The 22101-nt window shown below is 31.8% G+C and overlaps 1 protein-coding gene and 1 long non-coding RNA gene across 2 annotated transcripts; both read left to right on the forward strand.

The window, feature by feature from the left end:
• The first annotated feature begins 8279 nt into the window (after nucleotides 1-8279).
• Nucleotides 8280-9272, forward strand: LOC132741960 (uncharacterized). Its single transcript, XR_009627368.1, has 2 exons — nucleotides 8280-8452; nucleotides 9130-9272. It is a non-coding gene; the product is annotated as an uncharacterized LOC132741960 (long non-coding RNA).
• Nucleotides 9273-14110: 4838 nt separating this feature from the next.
• On the forward strand, nucleotides 14111-20504 carry LOC132741961 (scavenger receptor class F member 1-like). The gene is made up of 5 exons (XM_060730233.1): nucleotides 14111-14736; nucleotides 15420-15542; nucleotides 17492-17555; nucleotides 18198-18295; nucleotides 19405-20504. The coding sequence occupies exons 1-5, from the start codon at nucleotides 14439-14441 to the stop codon at nucleotides 19476-19478; spliced, it is 657 nt and encodes a 218-aa protein (XP_060586216.1). The 5' UTR covers nucleotides 14111-14438; the 3' UTR covers nucleotides 19479-20504.
• The last annotated feature ends 1597 nt before the right edge of the window (nucleotides 20505-22101 follow it).

A 22101-nucleotide genomic window follows, 5' to 3' on the forward strand; every position in this document is an offset into this window, starting at 1 on the left:
CTGAATTTCAGTCTTATGATGTACCCTTTTATAGAAAAGCTTTATTTAAGACATAATATTTAAAGGCACACTAAGCCTCAGAAATATATATGATTTTTACTTTGAAGAAAAATACAAACCTGCGTTTTATAATGTTTTAATGATGAATCTCATGAAGAAAACAGTGTTGAATATGAAATAATATGTCGTAAAAGTAACAAAACAAGAACAAAGTAGTATTTTGCCTTCCATGCGAAATACTTAATTACTATAACTGAACTAATGGCCAAAAAGCAAAGATGGTTCAGTTTTATGGCTAATGAGTACTTTTTAGAAAAACTGTAACAGAATAGATAACTTGCAAAGCTTTTAAGAAATACTGTAACCCAACGAATATTCGCGACCAATTAATATTCGCTTTATTCGCGGATGGCCACGAAGCGCGAATATTTGTTTGCGCGAATAAGTCCGCACGATTTCGCGAATAAATTGGAGAGAAATTTTTATTTTAGACGTTCATGCAAAGCTACTTGAACGGATATATTCGAATTTTACCGGCACCTGTTAGGAAGTAATGAATTTATGAATATTGCCATAAAGCAATAAAAAAACAAACAAAGTAAACTTCTACTATTTTATAAATATCAAAAAACTCTATGTCAATATAGCAATCAAAAAAAACATCCATATTTTAATACAGTTTATGAGATACTAGTAGGACTATTGTCAATCACGTTCGGTATAGGGTACTATACGGAGCATGTGTCAGTTTTAAGTTTCTTCTTGTTTGGACCCTATAAAATAATTGTTTGAATAAATCGTTTGACAAAAGTGGAAAAACTATCGAGCATCACAAAAGGCTATTGTTTTTTGGATCCTTTAAAATAATTGTTTAAGTGAATTGTTAAGACAAAGGTGGTATAAACCTATCGAGCATCACAAAAGGGTATTGGGTGTACATAATTACAAGCAGTGAAATACAAGATGGTTTCATTTACCCGTCCAACTTAACAGCCTGTATAGCTCAGTTGGTTAGATTGCGGACTCATATAACATAATTTTGTCGGCGTGGGTTCGATCCCTGATTGGAGAAGGTGTTTTTTTTTATGAAACGCTAAAATTGAATTTCTTCAAGACTTTTCTAGATAAACTGTGGGTACAAAATATAAATATGTTTTGAAAATAAGATGTTGGAAGAAGGGTTTATTTTTTTATCAATAACCCTTTTAACGACATGTTTAGAATGAAGACGAACGATGCGTACATGTACATATATAGAGAAATGTTTTGCTGAATTGTGATCACATTTCACTTACCAATACAATATAAGGCTAGCGTATTGTTAATCCCATTTAAGACACAAATAATGACCTCAATTATTGAAGATTAATAGTCGGCTAATGGATTTTACGGCCCCACCCGACTTTCCAATCCGCGAATATTTTTTATCCGGAAATCAAGAAAACGCGGAAATTAATATTCGCGAATATGTCCGACCTCGGCAAAACGCGAAAATTTGTATTCGCGAATATAAATTGGGTTACAGTAATAAAAAAATGTATTTTTGGGGCTTAATGAGCCTTTAATGTAACTTAGTCGCTTTAAAAATCTTTTGTTTGAAAAAATAATTTCATGGAGTAAAGGTAAATTGAACCGACATAGTGGGTTTGCGACCAGCATGGATCCAAACCAGCCTGCTTCTCCGCGCAGTCTGATCAGGATCCATGCTGTTCGCTATCAGTTTCTCTATTGTAATAGGGTTTGTAAGCGAACAGCATGGATCCTGATCAGACTGCGCGGAGGCGCAGGCTGGTCTGGATCCATGCTGGTCGCAAACCCATTATGTCGGTTTTGTCATGGCGCGGCTCAATTAAAGATGATATTAAATCCAATAGGGGTAAAAATTTCACTTTGTAATTTGTAAGCAGAGAAGATAGGCTTAGGTTTTTATGTCGGACTGGTTTCGAATAATTTGTTAATTTTATTGTTGAATTTGTATAAAATTATTGTAAATATAGTGTTTGATTCATGTGAAATCCCTTGTCTCAACTGTTGAATCCTGAATCTGCTGCAACTGAGAGTTATTTGCCCTTGCCACCAGTTTAGAGCCAGACCAGCTGTCACATCAGTGCAGTCTGATTAGACTTTGTACTGTTGGCTTACTAACTTTGGACAATTCCAAAAATGGAAACTGTACAGGTATTCGACAGGGTAAGGAAATGGAATCTGTTCTTCTTCAGTTATATAAATAGAGCAGTTTATTTGATTTATAAATAGTTAATATACATGTTATATGAAAGCAAGGATCAACACAACGGTGCTTTTGTTATATAAAAAATGATATAAAACATGTTTGTAAACATTTTAGGGGGTTTTTTTTAGTACTGAACTATAATCTTACAAGTTTATTAACTAACTGAAGGTTTTGTGTAATGATGTTTTATTGTTTTCTAAAGTGCATTGATATGAGTGGAAGTATTGTTTTGTAATTTAATGGTTGTAAATTGTAAACATTTGGTCTCCTTTAACTTATAATTTTAGTTAAATTTTACAGTAAGAATTTTGACTAATTTTTAGAACATCTTTTGCCAAGCAAACATTTGTATTATAAATTATTAATCAAAAGGAAAGACTCAACTGAAGGCAGCTTTTGTTTTATCAAATTGATAATTGTTTGCTGGGAGTTCGCTGTTATTTCTTTGGTAGTGTGAACATTGTGGCAAATTATGATAATAGTTTTTTTTGAGATTATGAATATGAAGATTTCTGAGATGGGGCTTGAAAAGGTTTTTACTATAACTTTAAAAAAATGCCTGATAGTTCACAGTTCTTATTGATTTTAGGGATAAAGAGGCAGTTTAACTACATGTATTTCAAAACTCATTTAAAATCATAGTCAAACTAGTCTGGGCAGTAATTATTTTCTGCATCTATTTATTTCTGGTTGGAATATCATAATTAATGTTGTCAAGTCTTATGAAGAAATCTCTGATTGACAACTTTATATGTGAGTAAAGTTTGGTATATTATTTTTGCATTTATGATCAATTGGTGAATGGATTTATTTACAAACATGTACCTTGTGTTATAAACCGGTGAACACAAATATAAAATCAATTTGTATGATTTAAAATCAACATATCAATATTAATTCTAATCTTAACTATATTTCTGTGTCTTAGATGTCCTGTATACAGCCATCTTTAAAACAAATTGTAATTTCTTTTAAAATATTAAAGAAAATGGGTATCGGGTAGTCATATTATATTTACATGCTTGTATATTTATGATACTACATTGTTTATGTTGACAAAAAGATTAAATATGGTAGAAAAACTGCCACTCAATGGTAATGTTTTTCTTTACTAATATAGTCAGTCGTTTTAATTTAAGTTCTACACATGCATACACCTGTTTACCTATAGCATATTCTATGCTTAAACCAATGTTTAATAGTTTCTCTGAAGAAAATGGCAGTAAAGTTACCTGTAATGGGACCATTTCAAATAGGAACTTAGTAATATTCCTTTTCTATCATTATAGCTTATTCAGTTTAAATTTTAGAAATTACCTTCACATTATAATATTCCACATTTATATTATTAGTGCAGATTGATAGACGATTTTGTATGTATAGGCATATGAAAAATGGCAGGTTTCAGAATGTCCATTTAGTCCCTACACATTTCTATTTTATTTTGTTATTTTTTTGTTATTTTGTATAATATTGCTATTTTCACAGGGTTATAAAGTTTGAATTTTTGAAGGAGACACATAATTGTACTCGCCTATATTGGTCGGTTTTGAACTATGATTGGAACTGACCAATCAGGTGTGATAAAAACTTTATTTTGAACTGACCAATCATATGTTAGAATTTTAGAATGGTTTTACACTTTGGGAATTCTGTAACTGGGATAAAACATAGGTATAAATTTAAACAAAGATTGGGAATGTTTTATATTACATTGAATTTATAAAATAACCTAAATTGTAGGCATTGTGAGTCATTGTACTTCCGATTATTTCTCAGTAATTTAAGTTAGAATATTTTTTTTACCGAATTATATTTTCCCCCTTTCCTTTTACTGATAAGTTACATCCCATGTTTTTGCTTTTAATTTGAGTTGGTTATATTTAGATCATTATTTTAATAGTATTGGTTGGATAATATTAGCTTAATATTGCATGTAGGTGTATTCAGTATTTAATTTTACAGTGTATATGAGTATAAAGCCTACCTCATAATTCCTGTCTCCAACATATAAAGGTGCTGATGCAGATTTAACAATCTATAGCTGTTATTTAGCCAACAAATATGGGCTTTAGACACCTCTAAACACATTTTGTGCTGTTTTTCTAAAGCATGCATTACTTAAAGATTATTATTTGACCTGTTCAAGATACTTAAAGATAGAATACCTCATAAAATATGCCAACTTAACATCTGTGAAACCAAATGATAATAAAACCAGCTATGAAAATGTGCTGTTTCTTAAAGTAATTAAAGTATTGTTTTTATCAACAAAAACTTCTACATTATTGAGTCTTTTATGCCCTTATAGTTGAAATTCTACAACATGAAATGGTCTTAGTCTTTTTGTATGTAGGTTAGTTTCACTGATTATTATGGTCACAATGACATATGCGCATGTATGTATAAATAGCACATGTCATGATTTATTAACTGCATTTATCAGTGTTAACAAACAAACAAAAACGAGCAGTTGTGAGATAACGTCAGCTTTTATGATTTTCGTCTTGAATTTGTTATACCTCATTTTTTTTAGATAAAAGTTTGTAAAACAAAATTGTACCTGTTAATGATTACAATATACAAATAGAGTTGCAATTAACTTGGAAACAGTCTCTTTAACATAAAATATTTAGGACATAAATTTTACTTATATAATTCTTGCGAAATGATGTTCATATCTCTAGTATAAAATTTTCTATTTCATATTTGAATGATTTGCTCAAACCCGCTCACTCAAACATTTGATAATTATAAGCAATTTAACATTCTTTCACCTGATTGGTTGATTTTTTTTCAAATACCTGAAATTAACCAATCAATGAACTTGTTATAAACTCACAGAACTTTTTGGTGCTTAAGAGGAGTTTTACTGTTGTAAGATACTTGTTTATGAATTCAATTTGAATGTGATTGTTTTTATTGCAAAGCAGGAATAACTTTTTGATTTTGTTTTATTTCTCAAGATCTTTTTATGTAAAGATAATTTTTTCACTGCTTTATTTGTTAAATAAACTTTCACTGCTTATAGTTTGGCACCGTCCATTCTTAATTATAAAATGTTGCAGTATCAAATATATATATAAAAGTGAGATATTTAACACTGATAACATAGATATAAAATAACTCATTCATTTCTTGAATCATACAAAAAAATTGTAAGATCAATTTATAAATTGATGTTAATTTAATTCTATACTTGTAATAAAATGGACATGTTACAAGATAGATTGAACTGCCTGAACTACCATAAGATATATGAGCTGTGTCATGACAAAACCAACGTTATGCATTTGCGACCATCATGGATCCAGACCAGCCTGCGCATCCGTGCAGTCTGATCAGGATCCATGCTATTTGCTATCAGTTTCTCTACTTGTAATAGGGTTTGTTAGCAAACAGCATGGATCCTGATCAGACTGTGTGGATGCGCAGGTTGGTCTGTATTCATGCTTGTCGCGAACCCATTATGTTGGTTTTGTCGTGATGCGGCTATTATGAAGATTATCCTTTAACTTGTTTTAAAAGAACAAGATACATGCATTTAACTTCAGGTATTGATTTTGTTTAAGTTGATAATTTGTATGAGATTTGAGAGGTTTTTTCCCCATTTGGAATGTGTTTTCATAAAAGATACCCATATTATGTATACATAATACAAGCTGAAATAAAATGAAGGAAATAAATATGCTTTTTGTCTGGTCTTTTCCAATATAAAAGACTTGGTCTGAATATTCTGTATATACAGTTTAATGCTTATATTTCCATAATGATTAAAGTTTGAATGATCATTTATTTGATATTGACCACCTGTCCAGAGCATGCTTGTGCAACGTGTATGACTAATAAAAAGCCCTGAAGTGCGTAACACTTACCTTGACTGAACACCAGAGCACAGAATGATCAGTTAGCTTTTATGGATAACTTATTGGCCCATCTACACTTTATTTCTACAACACATGGTTTTTCATAAAAGTTTGTGTTTCCTAATGTTGAAAAACTGTTTTTATACACTTCTTGCTATGGCAAACAAATGGAAATATCTGTTATATTCTTTTCAAAAACTGTTGATCTGATTTTGACCATTTGCCCCCCGTCACTGGGTTTGTATACCACTAGGATCATGCGGATTATTTCAGCCGCGTCACGACAAAACCAACATAATGGATTTGTGACCAGCATGGATCCAGACCAGCCTGCGCCTCCGCGCAGTCTGATCAGGATCCATGCTGGTCGCTATCAGTTTCACTACTTGTTATGGGGTTTATAAGCGAACAGCATGGATCCTGATCAGACTGCGCGGATGCGCAGGCTGGTCTGGATCCATGCTAGTCGCAAACGCATTATGTTGGTTTTGTCGTGACGCGGCTCATTTCATGTTAGGATGCTAGCTAGCTAGCTTACGCAATGTCGGTGGTGCCTGAACTAATGCGCGGAAGGGCACATGAAGTCTTCATTACCAGTAAAAGATTGAATATTAAAATATGAACATTACAGTAATGATGCGACGCTAAACAACAACAAAACACAAATCTTATTTTCATAAAAAAATCAGGTAAAAATCTCTCCAGATTGTACAAATATCTGATAGCTTGCTGTGTGTGATCACACTTCCTTTCTATATACATTTTGTAAATCATTTTAAATATACAAAATATTTTCATAAATCAAATAGATTGATAGATATTGGAGTTAAGTTAATTTTAAGTTAATAGTTCCGGAGATTTGTTTTACATGTACATGTACATCTCCTGTTTATACGTTTTCTGCCTGTGTATGTCTCATAAATTTTGATAATTTCGAGTTATAAATGATACAGAAATTATATACACGAAGAAGGAGTAAGCAAAGTGTACTGTAAAAGTGGATGTAACTCTATTGTATTGTAAAAGTGGATGTATTGTCTAACGATTCTGACCTGGCATTTCATTAACTTTCGTAAAGGTTATTTGAATAAACACTGACCAGTATCTATCGAATATATCGATAGTTTTGCTAACTTCACTCGTCAGTGAGGTGTGGTATATTGATTTAGACTCCGGACTACCGATCTTTAGGTATCTGGTTTGATTCCTTACCAACAACACGTTATGATTTTTTTTAAATTTATTTGCAAGAATGGAAGTTTTACTGCACCTGATTTTAGAATACATTTTAAGCCGTGTTTTTATTCACAAGTATATTCTTATTTCAGTACAGTGCTGTTCTAAGAGGGATTTTTAATTTACATCATTTTAATGGGATATTTACATTCATATCGATTAACAAGTAGATCGTGACGGTTACGGATATACCAACTACAGGGTCAAATGCAGGAGTGCCAAGTCAATGTTGTTGAACAATAATTGTTGTTCGCATGTGATTATGAATAAATAAACATCTTCAAAATGAAAGCTTATCAAAAGAAAAAAAACGATAATGCAAGGTGAATATTTAAACCGTAAGTTTTAAGAAGTTTTCTATAATTTATTTCTGACACCCCAAAAAATTTTTTTAAGCACATCTTTGAAAATTTCAAATTTTTAAAGACGTACTTTAGAGGGAGTTAAATTTGACCTTTTTACTAACTAAAATACCAAGACATTTGGGTTTTGGGAGCTCAAAAATTACATTTCATTTGTATTTTAAAGGCGTTTTGAGCTCCAACCCCAGGGGTTTGTGGGAAATACAACCGCAACAAAATTGGTCAGATAGTTTTACTTTTACTAGCTTACTTTTACGGTAAAAAAGCAAAATAGAACTTTATTTAACATCAGAGAAAAATACAAAGACATCAACATCACATGTTTCGTTCTACTCGGCTTTCAAGAACTTTTTATGCAAAATAAGTGGAAGCTGTTACTAAATAAAGACGTAATTTATATTAAATGTTGTTTTTGCTTACAAAATTAAGGGCAGGTTCTAATATTTCCGTATGTACAAACAACTTTTTATTGTAAACAATTATTATTTGAATTGTGATTATATAAATGTCAAGTTTCAATTATTCAGGTTAAATACGAACATTTTTATGAATTTGTTAGATAAAAAAAAATACCCGAAAGGAAATATTTCTGAATGTTTCCGCATATGTAAACATCACGTTCAGATTGTTGTTAGAGTTTCAGAAAACTGAAAGCATTTCGAACAATAATGCATTACGAAACAGTCTGATTCTCCGACGGATAAGGATGAGAAGACAAGCTTGTAGCCTGGCGTTTATTTTAGCCTTGTTATGGGGTAAGTACTTATTTTATTATCAATCTGTGTTTGTTTCAAGCTTTTCTAAACAATATATATTCTAATTCATTTTACTTTTCGAAACTTTGAACCTTAACATTTAACAAATGAGCCGTGTTATGACAAAACCAACGTAATGCGTTTGCGACCAGCATGGATCCAGACCAGCCTGCGCATCTGCGCAGTCTGATCAGGATCCATGCTGTTCGCTTATAGACCCTATAACAAGTAAAGAAACTAATAGCGAACAGCATGGATCCTGATCAGACTGCGCGAATGGCAGGCTTGGTCTGGATCCATTGCTTTCGCCAATTCCACCTATGTTGGTGTTTGTCATGACACGGCTCAAATTTTGTAATAAATGAAGACGATGTATTATCTTGGGAAGGGTGATGCTAATGTTGTTATTAACTTGTTAGCCACCCCCATTGCCTAACTTGATATGTAATTTGTTTTGTGTTAATTACATATCTTACATGCATTTATAGTTGCATTAGAATATTATTAAACTAAACGATTCCTTTACATGTTGCACGATTCTCGCGTTATTTTTACATTCATTCAACGGATAAACACAGCTGAAATAAACTTGAAATTCTTTAGAAAAAAATAAACTAGATCTATAATTGTTCATATAAAAAATGGTCAGATTAAAACATTTAGTTTACTTTCTACAGGTACTGTTTACAGCTGTGAAAACTGTTTACCAAATCCAGACAATACAACAGACACTTGTAACGTCACTTCCGGACACTGCTTACATGGATGCATCAAAGGCTTTTTTGGTTTGAATTGCTCATACGATTGCCCGAAAAACTGTTATAAAATCAAATCAGAGCGGAAAACGGAAAAAACCGAATTGTGATAAATATTACGGGAGAATGCCTTCAATGGGTCTGTAATCAAACACGCGTAGGGAACGTTGTTACAGTAATCGCGTTTTTCGGTTACAGTATAGAATTTTTTCAAGATGAGAGGATTATTGTATGGGAAGAGAGTAGGTGATTTTTATTCAGGTTCATACTTAACAAGTAGTATTAGTTTGTAAAAGATGTTTTTGCTGCTTTGCTTGTAAGGAACAGAATCCGGTATACTAGTCATATTATTCTTCAGACCTGGCACCGCAGAATTTACTCTTTATTTGTCTCATAAATGTGCAGACTTTGACGGTTATAAAAATTTGAATCGGAGACCAACGTATTTTTTCTCCCCATTCCGACATTATTTAAGCATGGCTAAAGAAAGTAAATATACAAAAACGTTAGTCCTTTGTGTTTAGAAACGTTTTAAAAGTAAATGACCAGATTGAACCTTATTTTCTGTTGGTAAAAACCGTTTTGAAAAAATAAACAATGTTACAGTATAAGAGCGAGGTTAATTTTGCAGGGTTACAGCAATAACCTAGCGACTTTGATCCGATTTTGCCTACAGGTTATACCCAATTTCGGTTACAGTTTAGATTTACATTGCCAAATTTCAAACAAAGTTCGATTTGTATCATTATTTTTTTATGAAATAACGCATACCATTTCTATTTAATACATTCTTTGAAAAAAGGTTGTATTACTTTTTTTTTCAGCCAGAAAAAGTCTATAGTTTGATTATTTTTCTTACTTTAAGTTTCAGATTGAGAACTTTTATGCAGAATAAGTAATGTCCTAAGTTATAGGACTGTTTTCACGACAACAACAGTAACTTTTTATCGAATTGTATTGAGAAGAAGAAAGATTATTGCTTGATTTCATTTACACATTATAATAATGCCTATTAGTAATTAAAATAGAGAAAAAAAAGAATCCTTAACAGAAGTCCAACACGGAAAACATGAAAATGTTGCAGGCTCAGTTTGATTAGAACCTGTTTCAGGCGGACGGTAGTGGTAACTGCAAGGCTAACGTCCAGACAGACCTCTAGCACCGGCTTCAGCAGAATTCACATTTAACATGAACTGGTACACTTTTAGATTTTTTAACATCTCGTGTATGTGTTCATATGCGCGTTATCATGGAACCTTCAAAGCTCACCACGTTATTGCCATTCTTATGAAAAGCGCATATTACCCCCAGGTTAAAAATTTGCGTGTGCCCTAACGAGAAGTACAAGGAGTGAAACTAAATAAAATGAAATTTTGAGAGGGGATTGGAGGTTATGAATCCTGCATACCATAGATAAGGCTGTCAAAAAACAAAACACAATTAACAAGCAGGCAATACCCTAAGAATGATTAAACAGTATTTAAGTGAGCAATACTGCCAACCTTAAATTTTATTTTAAGTTGGAATTTCCATCTACCATAATGTATTTTTTAAGTATTTTAAAAGGGTTTGTTACGTTTGGCTTTCTTGGATTTTAAGTTTCAACGACACTGAGGTTCATGTGAAAACATTCCTGCTTTACTGTAAAGAAAGACACCAGATACCATTTGTGAAACATTTCAGACACGAGCGGGCACCTGACTAGAACCACCGACCTTCCGTAAATTAGCTTGATAAATTCCTCACATACAAAGAATCCAAATCTCGGTAACAAAAGTTGATCCCTCGGAAGATTAATCACAACAAAAATTACAAGAGAATTTGCAGACTCGGTTTTGATTGAGTCTGTACATGAGGGATAATAAATACGTGCAACATCCCTCACGCCCGCTAGCACCGGCTTGAGTGGTACTCAATTCTCAACACTTAATAGTGCTGGCATCAATGATCCCGAAGGACCAGAAAAATATAACAACACTGTCAAAGTGAAGTACGGGGGCAACTTTCTCAGCTGCCACACAGCACTTGACACCTACTGTTGTGAAGTATATAAATCTGGTAACCAAAGTGAAAGTCATTATTGGATTTTAACTACAGCAGTAAATGAAAGATGATTTGAAGTCGACGGCCTTTATCCCGACTCTATTATTGTACCTCCATCAGGCTCACTAAAGAAGATATTGTACTTGTCTGACCTTAATTTATACTCTATAAGTTTCCAATTACTATTGTCTTTTCAGAAACATGACAACTACACAGGATGTCTGAAATAAAACAAAAACGACTTTTAATTTAATAAATGACAAACTAATCTTAACTTCAAACAAAGAAGCATTCGAAATGACGCCATGATCATGATTTGATTTGAATGCTTTTGGTTCGAATATGAGAAGGTCTTTAAACATTGCCTTTTTTTCAAAAATCTATGTTTTGGGTTTTCGTATCCCCGATTGCAACCGAGACCATTTGAACAACTTACTAGTAATTACATGTAGTAGAAAGTCTTGTAAATTTCATCACATTTAGTCAAGTAGAAACTGATCGGACGAGATTGCACACACATCTGTACGACAGACGGACGAATAACCATCGGGCCAATAAGCTCACAGAGATTTAAAAGTCGATGTAACATTCATACATTTTACTTAGTATATATAGAAAATATCGAAGTCTAAAACTGTAACCGAAAATCTGGGTATAAGCTGTAACAAAATCGGATACAAATCGCTAGGTCTATGCTGTAACCCTGCACAAATCACCTCGCTCTATACTGTAACATTGTTTATTTTTTCAAACGCATTTAACGAACAGGAAAATAGGTTCAACTGGTCATTTACTTTTATTAAAGTTCCCTAACATAAAGGACTATAACGTTTTTGCAGATTTTACTTTTTCTAGGCATGCATAAATATTGTCGAAATTGAAAAAATACGTTGTGTCTCTCGATTCAAATATTTCAGACCGTCAAATCTGCATTATTTATGAGACAAATATAGAGATAAATCTGCGGTGCAATGTCTGAAGAAAATATATGACTAGATACCGGATTCTGTTCCTTACAAGCAAAGCACAAAAACATCCTTTAGAAACGAAACTACTTTGTAGTATGGACCTGAAATAAAAATCACCTACCTCTCTTCCCATAAATAATCCTCCATCTTGAAATTCTATATACTGTAACCGAAAAACGCGATACTGTCAAACACGTTCCCTACGGTGATCAAAGGACATGCAGGACCAAACTGTTCCTATGATTGTCCGGAGAACTGTGCCCTCCCGAAAAACAACGAAAGCCAAATATGTTAATGAAACGTCCTTGACTGTTTATACGGTTGTAATAATGGTTTCTATGGTAACCAATGTAATAAATCGTGTTCTTTAACTGACAAATACTGCAGTGAATGCTACGAGGAGACAGGTCAGTAGGACTATGTCATTTTTATGTTTAGATACTCAGTAGGCCAGTGTCGACAGTACATGTCGTTAATGCATAAAAATGTTTTGTTATTGTCTGCTTATGCTAAGTTATAATCTATTTTTATTCTTTTTCTTTTTTTTTTTCTTTTTTTTTTTTTTTTTTTTTTTTTTTGATGTTAGACAATAAAAAGCTATTCTTGATCAAAAGTTGTAAGCTTGAACATTTGTCTTTAGTTAATTTTTAACACATTTACTTTCCCCGAGATAATATACATATCATCCATGAATACAAGTATGATACAAGTCAAAACATTATATGCAAAGGAAAGGATTTAGATTGGGGAGACATGAGCATTTAAAGAAGCTTGTAAGACGATAATCGTAATCGTCACTGAATTTCTTAACATTTCAGTGGAACAATTTGTCATATACACAATAGAGTTACAAGAATTTCTATCGACTCAATGGAAAATGTGTCTTTCCTGTAATTAATTGGTTGCCTTTGCCGAAATGGTGACAAGTTTTCTCTGTCAATATGCAGAGAAACATTCGGGGTACTGTAAAAAAAATTCGGATGATAAAATTTCGTCAAACATAAAAAAAAAAAGGTCAAGACATCAAAAATATGCGTTATATCAAAATGAAATGCACACGACCGAAAAAATGATTAAGTAGAATTCCTTGCATTGATGTTTAAAAAAAAAAAAAACAAAAAAAATAAAAACGAAAAAAATAGCAGAAACAAGACAGATAGGTAAAAAATAGATATAAAATTTAGACACATATATAGAAAAAAAATAAAAATAAATATATAAATACCAACACATATATTACTCATATATTACGTCAAAATAATAACGAGTGATATTACATAGTACATATAAAAAAAGAATTATATATCGGCAAATAAAAAAAATTTAAGAAAAACATTACAAAAATAATTACTAATAATATATTAAAATAACCAGCCAAAAAAAACATATATATATATAATTATAGATATGTACTATATTTCTTGATAGAAAACAAAAAATGTTAAAAAGAAAATATTTAAAGAAATAGAAAAAGATAAATAAAATATACAAAATATAGAACGAATATACATAATATAAAAAAAAAAAATAATTGAAGACAACTAAACTGTTAATGCAACATAGATCATATTGAAGATAATATTGCAATTTAAATTTGTTAACAGTATCCAAATTTCAATATCAGAAATAAGTTTGAATTATTCTTCATTCAAGTTGATAGTTTCCAGTAATTAAAAATAGGACCTATACAAAGATATGATTCTTGAAATATAATGACAATAAAAAATCAAAACAAAATATATATAATAAAATTTTCTAATATAAAACATAAATAAAATAGAAACCTTAAAGAACACACTAAAGTATTTTATGTTATGATATATAATTTAAGGGAAAAGTGTTAATGAACAGAAGAATGTAAGTATACAATACACAAAATGTAGGAATCCAACATGTTAAAGTAGTTGTAATGCAGGTTGTTTGTACCAACGTTGTAACCAGTCTTGCGCATGCGTAAACGGATGTGACAAAGGATACTGGGGAGACCGATGCCAATATCTCTGTGCGAAACAATGTAAACCATCTATCAATCAAACAAGTGATCAAAGGTGTGACAGTTCAAATGGTCAATGCTTGTATGGATGCTACGGTGATGGGATCTGGGGAAGCAGCTGTCAATATAAATGTTCACCTGGTTGTGCGACAGATAAATGTGAACAGGAGTCTGGGGCGTGTATCCAAGGCTGCAGGACACAAGACGTTTATGGTCCTCAATGCAATATGATCTGTAATGAAAACTGCCTGAATAGAACATGTTGGAGAAATGGGTCATGTGATCAAGGCTGTGTTGCTGGTAGTTATGGTGCCCTATGTCAGCTGTCATGTAACAAAAATTGTTTACATGAAACGTGTAACAGAAATAATGGATTTTGCAGTGGCTGTTCACGTGGATGGTATGGCAACACGTGTAGTTTACAGTGTAATGACGTGTATGAAAATGGTACATGTGAACAAGATTCTGGTGATTGCGAACACACGATCACTGAAGCAAAAGCATTAAACCAATCTGAAAATGAAGGTTTGAAAAACTTCAACACTGTATTTATAATATAACTATTAAGGCCTAATTTTATTTTTTTTATTAATCCAAAACACAATTTCCTGACTTGAATTTTGGCAATCTGAATAAAAATAGCTCCCAATAAACGCTACGCATTAGTATCTGATAGGCACCGATTGGAGATCACCTTCTCGTGCCTTTCAAACAGCCAATCATCGACAAGCTTTCACAATTTAGAAGGCATGCGGCCGCAAGAAACCCAATAATAAGTAGGTAATTTTCACGAGGTCGAGAACAAGCATGACGTTGTTCATATAGCCAGCAGGTAAACTGGCAAAACAATCTTGCCCATTAAAAATTGAGTCTATTATTTCCAGTTTATTTGTTTCAAATTACAACATTTTTTTCTAACAAAGTCAACAATTCCTCCACGGACAGAGATATTTTGATACTATGTCTAATGCTTATCTGTAAAGGACGGTTTGGTTGTATGGCTTAAAATAGCTTTCTCTGGACATCCGAATCACCAATGAAGGCAAAAAAAATACGGTGGCAATCAGATTTGCATGCAAGAAATAACTTATGTATTCCTGAACTTTAGTGTGATTGTTATTATTGGTTTTGTGTTATTCAGAGATGTACTAGTATTGTTTTAGTTTATTATATGTATACATAATGTATAAATGTATTGCATGTTTCAGATTTGTTTGGGCAGAATCGTCTCTATATAAATGTTGCTATACTTGGAAGCGGCTGGATGATGTTCCTGATACTTCTTATTATTTTCATTGTCATTCTTTGCAAACGGCGCTGTGCAGCTGAAGGTATAATACCCTATATTTCAGTTCTACGTTTTGATTAAAAAAAGATATTACAACAAATACAAAATTAAATTCTATTTCTATTCCAAAGAATTCAAAAAAGATATACGTTTCCAGATTGATACTTTGGCTCCAAATTTTATTTCTTTAGTATTTTTTATATTAATATTTTTATTACATTTTTATTAATATTTTTATCAAAGTAGTTTTATTTTATTTTTAAAAAGTGTTAACAAATATTAATCTTCATCATTACGTAATGTGTAAATCAAAAGATTTCTCTAGTTACCAAAATTGTATTTGCATAACAAGAATATGTGGTCAGATCTTACAGAAGATCCGCGCAGGCTGGTCTGGATCCATGCTGATCGCAAACCCATTATGTTGGTTTTGTCGTGACGCGGCTCATTTTAATTGCAATAGCTCTCACGCCTTTGCAACAGTTATAGCAAAATTAAATCATCGACACCGACCAGAAATATGTTACAATACTGAGATAATATACGGGGCTACCCAAATAAATTACACGGTATTTACATGTCTCTTCTGAAATAATAAATAACTGATTAAATACAGCTTTATCAAATACTGGTATATCGTCGGTTGATATTATCTTCCTATATTATCTTCCTGGTACGTTTGGAAATTATATATTCAAGGTGTTAAGAAAATATGATTTAACCGCAATGAGTTGGAAAATCTTTTACATGTTTTAATTTTCATTACAAAGTCTCGCGTAAAGATTTCGTTAAAGAATACCACAAACTTACTCGGATCGAGATTGACTCACTGTATGACAAATATAAGGAACTTTACTCGATGATTCACGTATAAGATTTAGTGAAAATAAAGACAAATGATATCATGTATTTGTTGATTTAGGGCTTCGTTGATGAATTACATTTTTTTTAATAATCCAATTTCAAATTTTATTGCAATATTTCGTAAAATACTAGTACTGTATAAAGAATTTACTTTGATCATTGTCTGTAAAGATTGTTATATACATAAACATCCGGAATTTCTGACTTAGATATTATCGTCTCAACTCTTGTTTGAATGGCCACATTTGTGCTTATTTAATAACACAATCTGTTTTCTATTTTTCGATGGGCAAATTAACTTTTCTAGTTCTCTTGTCTGTTGCCAGTTTGCTTGAGGTGATGATTTGAACTGGAGAATTAGAGGCGAAATAAATAAATTAGGACAGAAAACAAGATCTCAGTGCTGCAGAAGTTAGTGCAAATTACCCCTAAAGAATATAGATATAACATCACACTTATCATAAATATGAGTTTTGTGCACTTCTTTCATGACTCAGTTATTTGTGGTATTATATTGAAATATATTTAATGTATTGTTAAAATGTAATGATATTGTATTGATCATTGTGTGAACGTACGTACGTATGTGTGTGCTTGCGTGTACGTGTATATGTGTGTGGCAAAAGTTTTTTTGTACTGATTTGCCAATAAACTTTGAAACTTTGATGGCAAAGTACTCATGGCTCATGTATCTGCTGTAGACCAATACCAGGCTTAGTTATTCTCTTTCCGCTATACTGATTCAAAACTTGTCCGATCCTTACGACAAAACACGTGACCATTGTCTTTTATAAGACAATATACAATTGAACGTAAGATCGCGTTAATAAGACGGTCTTGCAATCGAGGGTACGAAAATTGTAGATCAAAATCGTATGATAAGATTTCCAGAATCGTACTCTCATTGATAAGATGGCCCCCTGAAGTTTTCAAATAGAATAAGAAAAATTACTAAAATTGACGTGTGGACAATTCTCAAGTGAAAACATTTATAGACATTAGTCATTTTCCCATTAAATCTGCTCATGCATTCATGTTATCTAAGTCAAATTATTAATGTAAAATATCACGAAACTGTTGATTGATATTGCATAATTTATTATGAGGAAATGTTTTAATCAATTTCAGTAGTGAAAGATAAGGAAAGTGAAACAACAAAAACCGAAAAAGAAATTGTTAAAATGAAAAGGAGGTAACTATAAAATCATATAAGATTTTGCACGCGTAAGGGAAAAATAGAATAAACTTAATCACTTAATACTAGTTAAACGTTTTGAACTTCCTTAAATATTACTTTAAATTATAAAAGTGGTTAAAAGAAATTTAAGAAAATCGCCCAAAAAGCCAGAAAAAATGCTAGAGCTATATATGAGGTTAATTTCAAAAGTTCGCATACTACTCCGATAAAATAAAATCCATAATACACTGTATGTAGTTCCTCTTTACATACACATTTCCATACATTTAAAAATATTTAACTGACGTTTTTTGTTGTAATATAAATTTCTTTTAAGTAATACATTTGTATTTTGAAATATTAATTGCTTCGAACAGAGTGTACAAGTATTGCAGTTTATAAGGCACAATAGTTGTATTAAATACCAATTATCAAAAATTAAAATTATAAAGAGAAATTCACACTGATACCAAGAAAATAAGCAATACAGAGTTTTCATCAGCTGTAAGCGCTCTACTTGTATGGTAAACGAGCTTTACCCGTGTTTCTCTGCGTTTCATTTTGTCCATATTTATAATAATCTACATTGTAATTCAAACTAAGCTTCAGCGAAATGTTTATGTTTGATCAAATCCTGTATATTATATTATGTTCAAGAAACCAAGGCGACGAGTACATAACATTGCAAATGGATTCAAGCGAGGTCAAAAATTCCTTCGACAACAGTGAATATACTGGTCTGAAAGCACTTGAAGGTATTGTCGGATTACGCTGTTTTTGTCAGATGTTTTAAAACATAGAGGATATTGAATGAGTGTAGGTTCAATACTGAATTTATTGCACTCGTTGAATAAAATTATATCATGCGAGCCTCTGGCGAGCATAATATTATTTTATTAAACGAGTGCAATAAATTCAGTAATGAACTTACACGAATTTAATATTCTATTTATCACATACCCAAAATAAAGATCGTTTAAAGTAAAATAAGAGTAATTTGCATTGACGCGTTTATAGTTTAACGCTAACATTTAGCGCGTCTTTACACTGGGTTTGTATAACGTTAATGACGTCGCGTCAAAATATATGCACGGCCGTGCAATACCATATTTACGGAGTCGCAAAATCGGCACGGGTGTGTGATAAAGTATCATATTTCAACTTTTTTCAATCAAACCTATGCGATCAGTTTATATGTTCGATGCATTTTGATTCTCGATTCTTCGTAGTATTTAAAACAAAAGCCAATATTTTACTAAAGGAAAGTATCAATGACAAAGAAGTCGTGTTTGTATAGTAATCATGGGATAGATATGACTTTCTGTAAATTAAAGGCGAAAAATTTCAAGAATGGTAAAATGTACAAATTGCTTTTAACCGTTCCGTACAAATTAGTAAGCATTTATGTAGAATGAATTAATTCTCTTGCGCACGTGAACTTGCTGGTACTTATAATGAAGCGGTTTTATTGGTACTTTCTATTCAATTTTACTTCTATCATTTGTCCTTTATTAACTATAAAACACTGTAAATATAAAAAAAAAGGATATCGGATGATAAAATAAATGCTGTATTAGGCTCAGTGAGGCTTTAATATGGACAATGCCATCTAAATGTGGTATTTGCTCCTTATCATTGAAGAATTATATTATAGTTGTTCGTTTCCGTTTTATACAGTTATTCGTTTAATAATGATTGCAGTACAATTGAACGGATTTATCCTTGTTAGTATAATTTTTTTATAATATCATAAGCAGGTGATAACGCAGAGAAAATCCTCTTTTTCTTAATTAATAACAGAGGAAATGTATCATTCTTATTCATTTTAAACAGGTAATGTATTTTTCTCATTTATTTAAAACAGGTAAATCACAGAATCAAAGGAGAGGTGTAGTATCATATGTGAATCTGGGTCTTGGACTTAAAAGAACCGGCTAACTACGGCATTCTTAATCGAGCACGTTCATTTACAGAGAATGTTTATATCTTCTAACAGGACTTTTTATGAACCTGTAGATGGATTTTTTTCATGTTTTTGTTGTTGTTGTTGTTGTTGTTTAGTGATTTTATTACAAGGTCACTATCTTAGTTCAATTCTTTTTTTCGCGCAGCTTTCTGATAGAAACCTAAATATTGTTTCATAAACGATGTGTTTTATATTTACTTAAACAAGTATATGTTTGCTTTTTCATTATTTTTAAGCTAATATTTGTGTATTTTGTAAAATCTATTATCATATTCTTTAATTCTTCATAAAATGAATTAAGAGTCAAACACAATATACAGATGTGAGATATTTCATGTTCATTATACAAAGTTTTTAACGTCACTTTTGATTGGCTAATCTTGATGTTTATATAGTTTTAAGAAATCTCATTTATTTCCTCTAAATTTGCTATATTATGAGTTCGTTATAAAGATTCTAGCGTCTCGGGTTATATATGAAAACAACCGTTTATATAGAGCCATATAACCTATCAAGAATCTTTTTTTAAGTAATAACACAGATATATAAACAAACAACGGATAGGAAACTCCGAACATAGACGATATTCCGATTCAGACCCACAATCCTTTTCGCGCTTCGGTGATAATCGGGCTTTCCCGTTAGTCTCCGATTTTCACGCTATCGATATCTTATATTTAGCTCCATGCTAATAATTTATTTGATGTAAAGGATAATAACAATTATATTTTTGAGTTCAATGCACATTAGCTACCAGTCTGTATTTATTGACAATTTATTTATTTATATGCATTAACATTTTGTTATATCCATGCATGTATATATTGTTGTATATGAAGATGAGCTGTATATGCTTAATTTAAAGTAAACTAAAATAATTGTTCTGTTCTGTTCTATACCGAAAGAGTGAATCAAAGTAAATAGACTGATAAAATACATCAATACACTATGCACCGTAAACGGCCTGTTTATTTTTAATCAAATAATTGTAATTCAGTATAAAAAATAAGATACCTTTATGTGCGGAATACATTATTTATATATATATATCTTTTGAAAAAAAAATCAGAAATGAATCACTGAACTTAAATGTTCTTTGATGTTTTTCAACAGATATATTATATACAGGAGAATATAGCCTGAATGATAATATCGACAAGTTCATAGGAAACCCCTGCAACTTAGGAAGCGCGGGGAAAAAAGGCAAACGTAATAAACGGCTACGCTTACTAAATTAAGAAATCAAAGTATAAAGTCATCATTGTGGTGTATCTTTAAATATTTTTTTTTGAAGTAATGGCATTTGGATCAAGAAATATGCCATAAAGAACATAACGCATTATTTTTAATGCACATAAAAGTTAACCTTCAATAAATATATATTGCTATTTGTGCATGTGCGTCGGTTCTTCATGAAATGTACGACATGGTATACAAAGTGTTTGAGAAATTTATTTTCATTATTGTAAATGATTTAAATTTTAATTTCAAAGGTGTAGAAGAAATGAAAACTTATTTAAACGATATTAAATTTTAAATAAGAGGGCCAAGATGGCTGTAGATTGCTAAACTGGCCCATCGAATTCATCCGAACAATTACTTAAACAAGCATCCTGACCAAGTTTGATGACAATTGAGTCAAAAATGTGACCACTAGAGTGTTAACCAGGTGATCCATATTCGAACTTGACCTAAATATCAACAAAACAAACTTTCAGACCGATTTCCAGGATATTTGGTCCAAAACAGTAGCCACTAGAGTGTTAACGAGATTTTTCTATTTTTAGCTTCTGTGACCTATTTTTTTCATCCGGAATGATCAATGTGACCACTAGCACTAGAGTGTTAACAAGATTTTTCCATATCTGGGCGATGTGACCTAATTTTGACCCCAGGTGACACATAATCGAACTTGACCAAGAAATTATCAAAACAAACTTTCGGACCAATTTCCAGGATAATTGGATCAAAACAGTAGGCACTGGAGTGTTAACAAGATTTTTCTATCTATCTAGCTCCTGTGACCTAGTGTAGCGAAAATCGAAAAGTTACTTCCCCTTATTAAGTACGCACCATTTGTGTTCAACCAAACAAATTGATCTAGAAGGAAATTCTTGTAAATTGTACCTGTAAGTTGATATCAAATATGTTTGATGATGTTGCTTGATTTAATTACCTTTTGCTTTTCAATCTGGAGTTCTTAGAAGTTGTCGGTTATGTTATAAATGTATAAAAAGGTAAGATTATCTTTATTTTGGCGATGGTTCCCGAGTCATGTAATTATGTACAAAAGAAACGCATATTAAAAAGGTAAGCAGTATTTGATTCAATGATAGTAACATATTCAAGCGTTTACAAGATATGGAAGACACTAGAGGGCGCAAGCAGTCCCGAGCCAATATATAAGGCAGGTGAATGTGAGAAATTGAGAGTTGGTGTTTTGGCAGCGTGTTGAACAGTCGACAATCCTAAATGCTATACCTACTTTTTATATTCTTAGTTGCACAGTGCATAGCGCTGTGATAAGGCTGAGAAATATTAAGTAGAAAGAAAGCAAGGATTAAAGATTAATAAAGGAAGATTAAGAATAATTTA

Source organism: Ruditapes philippinarum, unplaced genomic scaffold (assembly GCF_026571515.1).
Source record: "Ruditapes philippinarum isolate M1 unplaced genomic scaffold, ASM2657151v2 ctg2556_1_1_1_1, whole genome shotgun sequence".
NCBI classification, from domain to species: domain Eukaryota; kingdom Metazoa; phylum Mollusca; class Bivalvia; order Venerida; family Veneridae; genus Ruditapes; species Ruditapes philippinarum.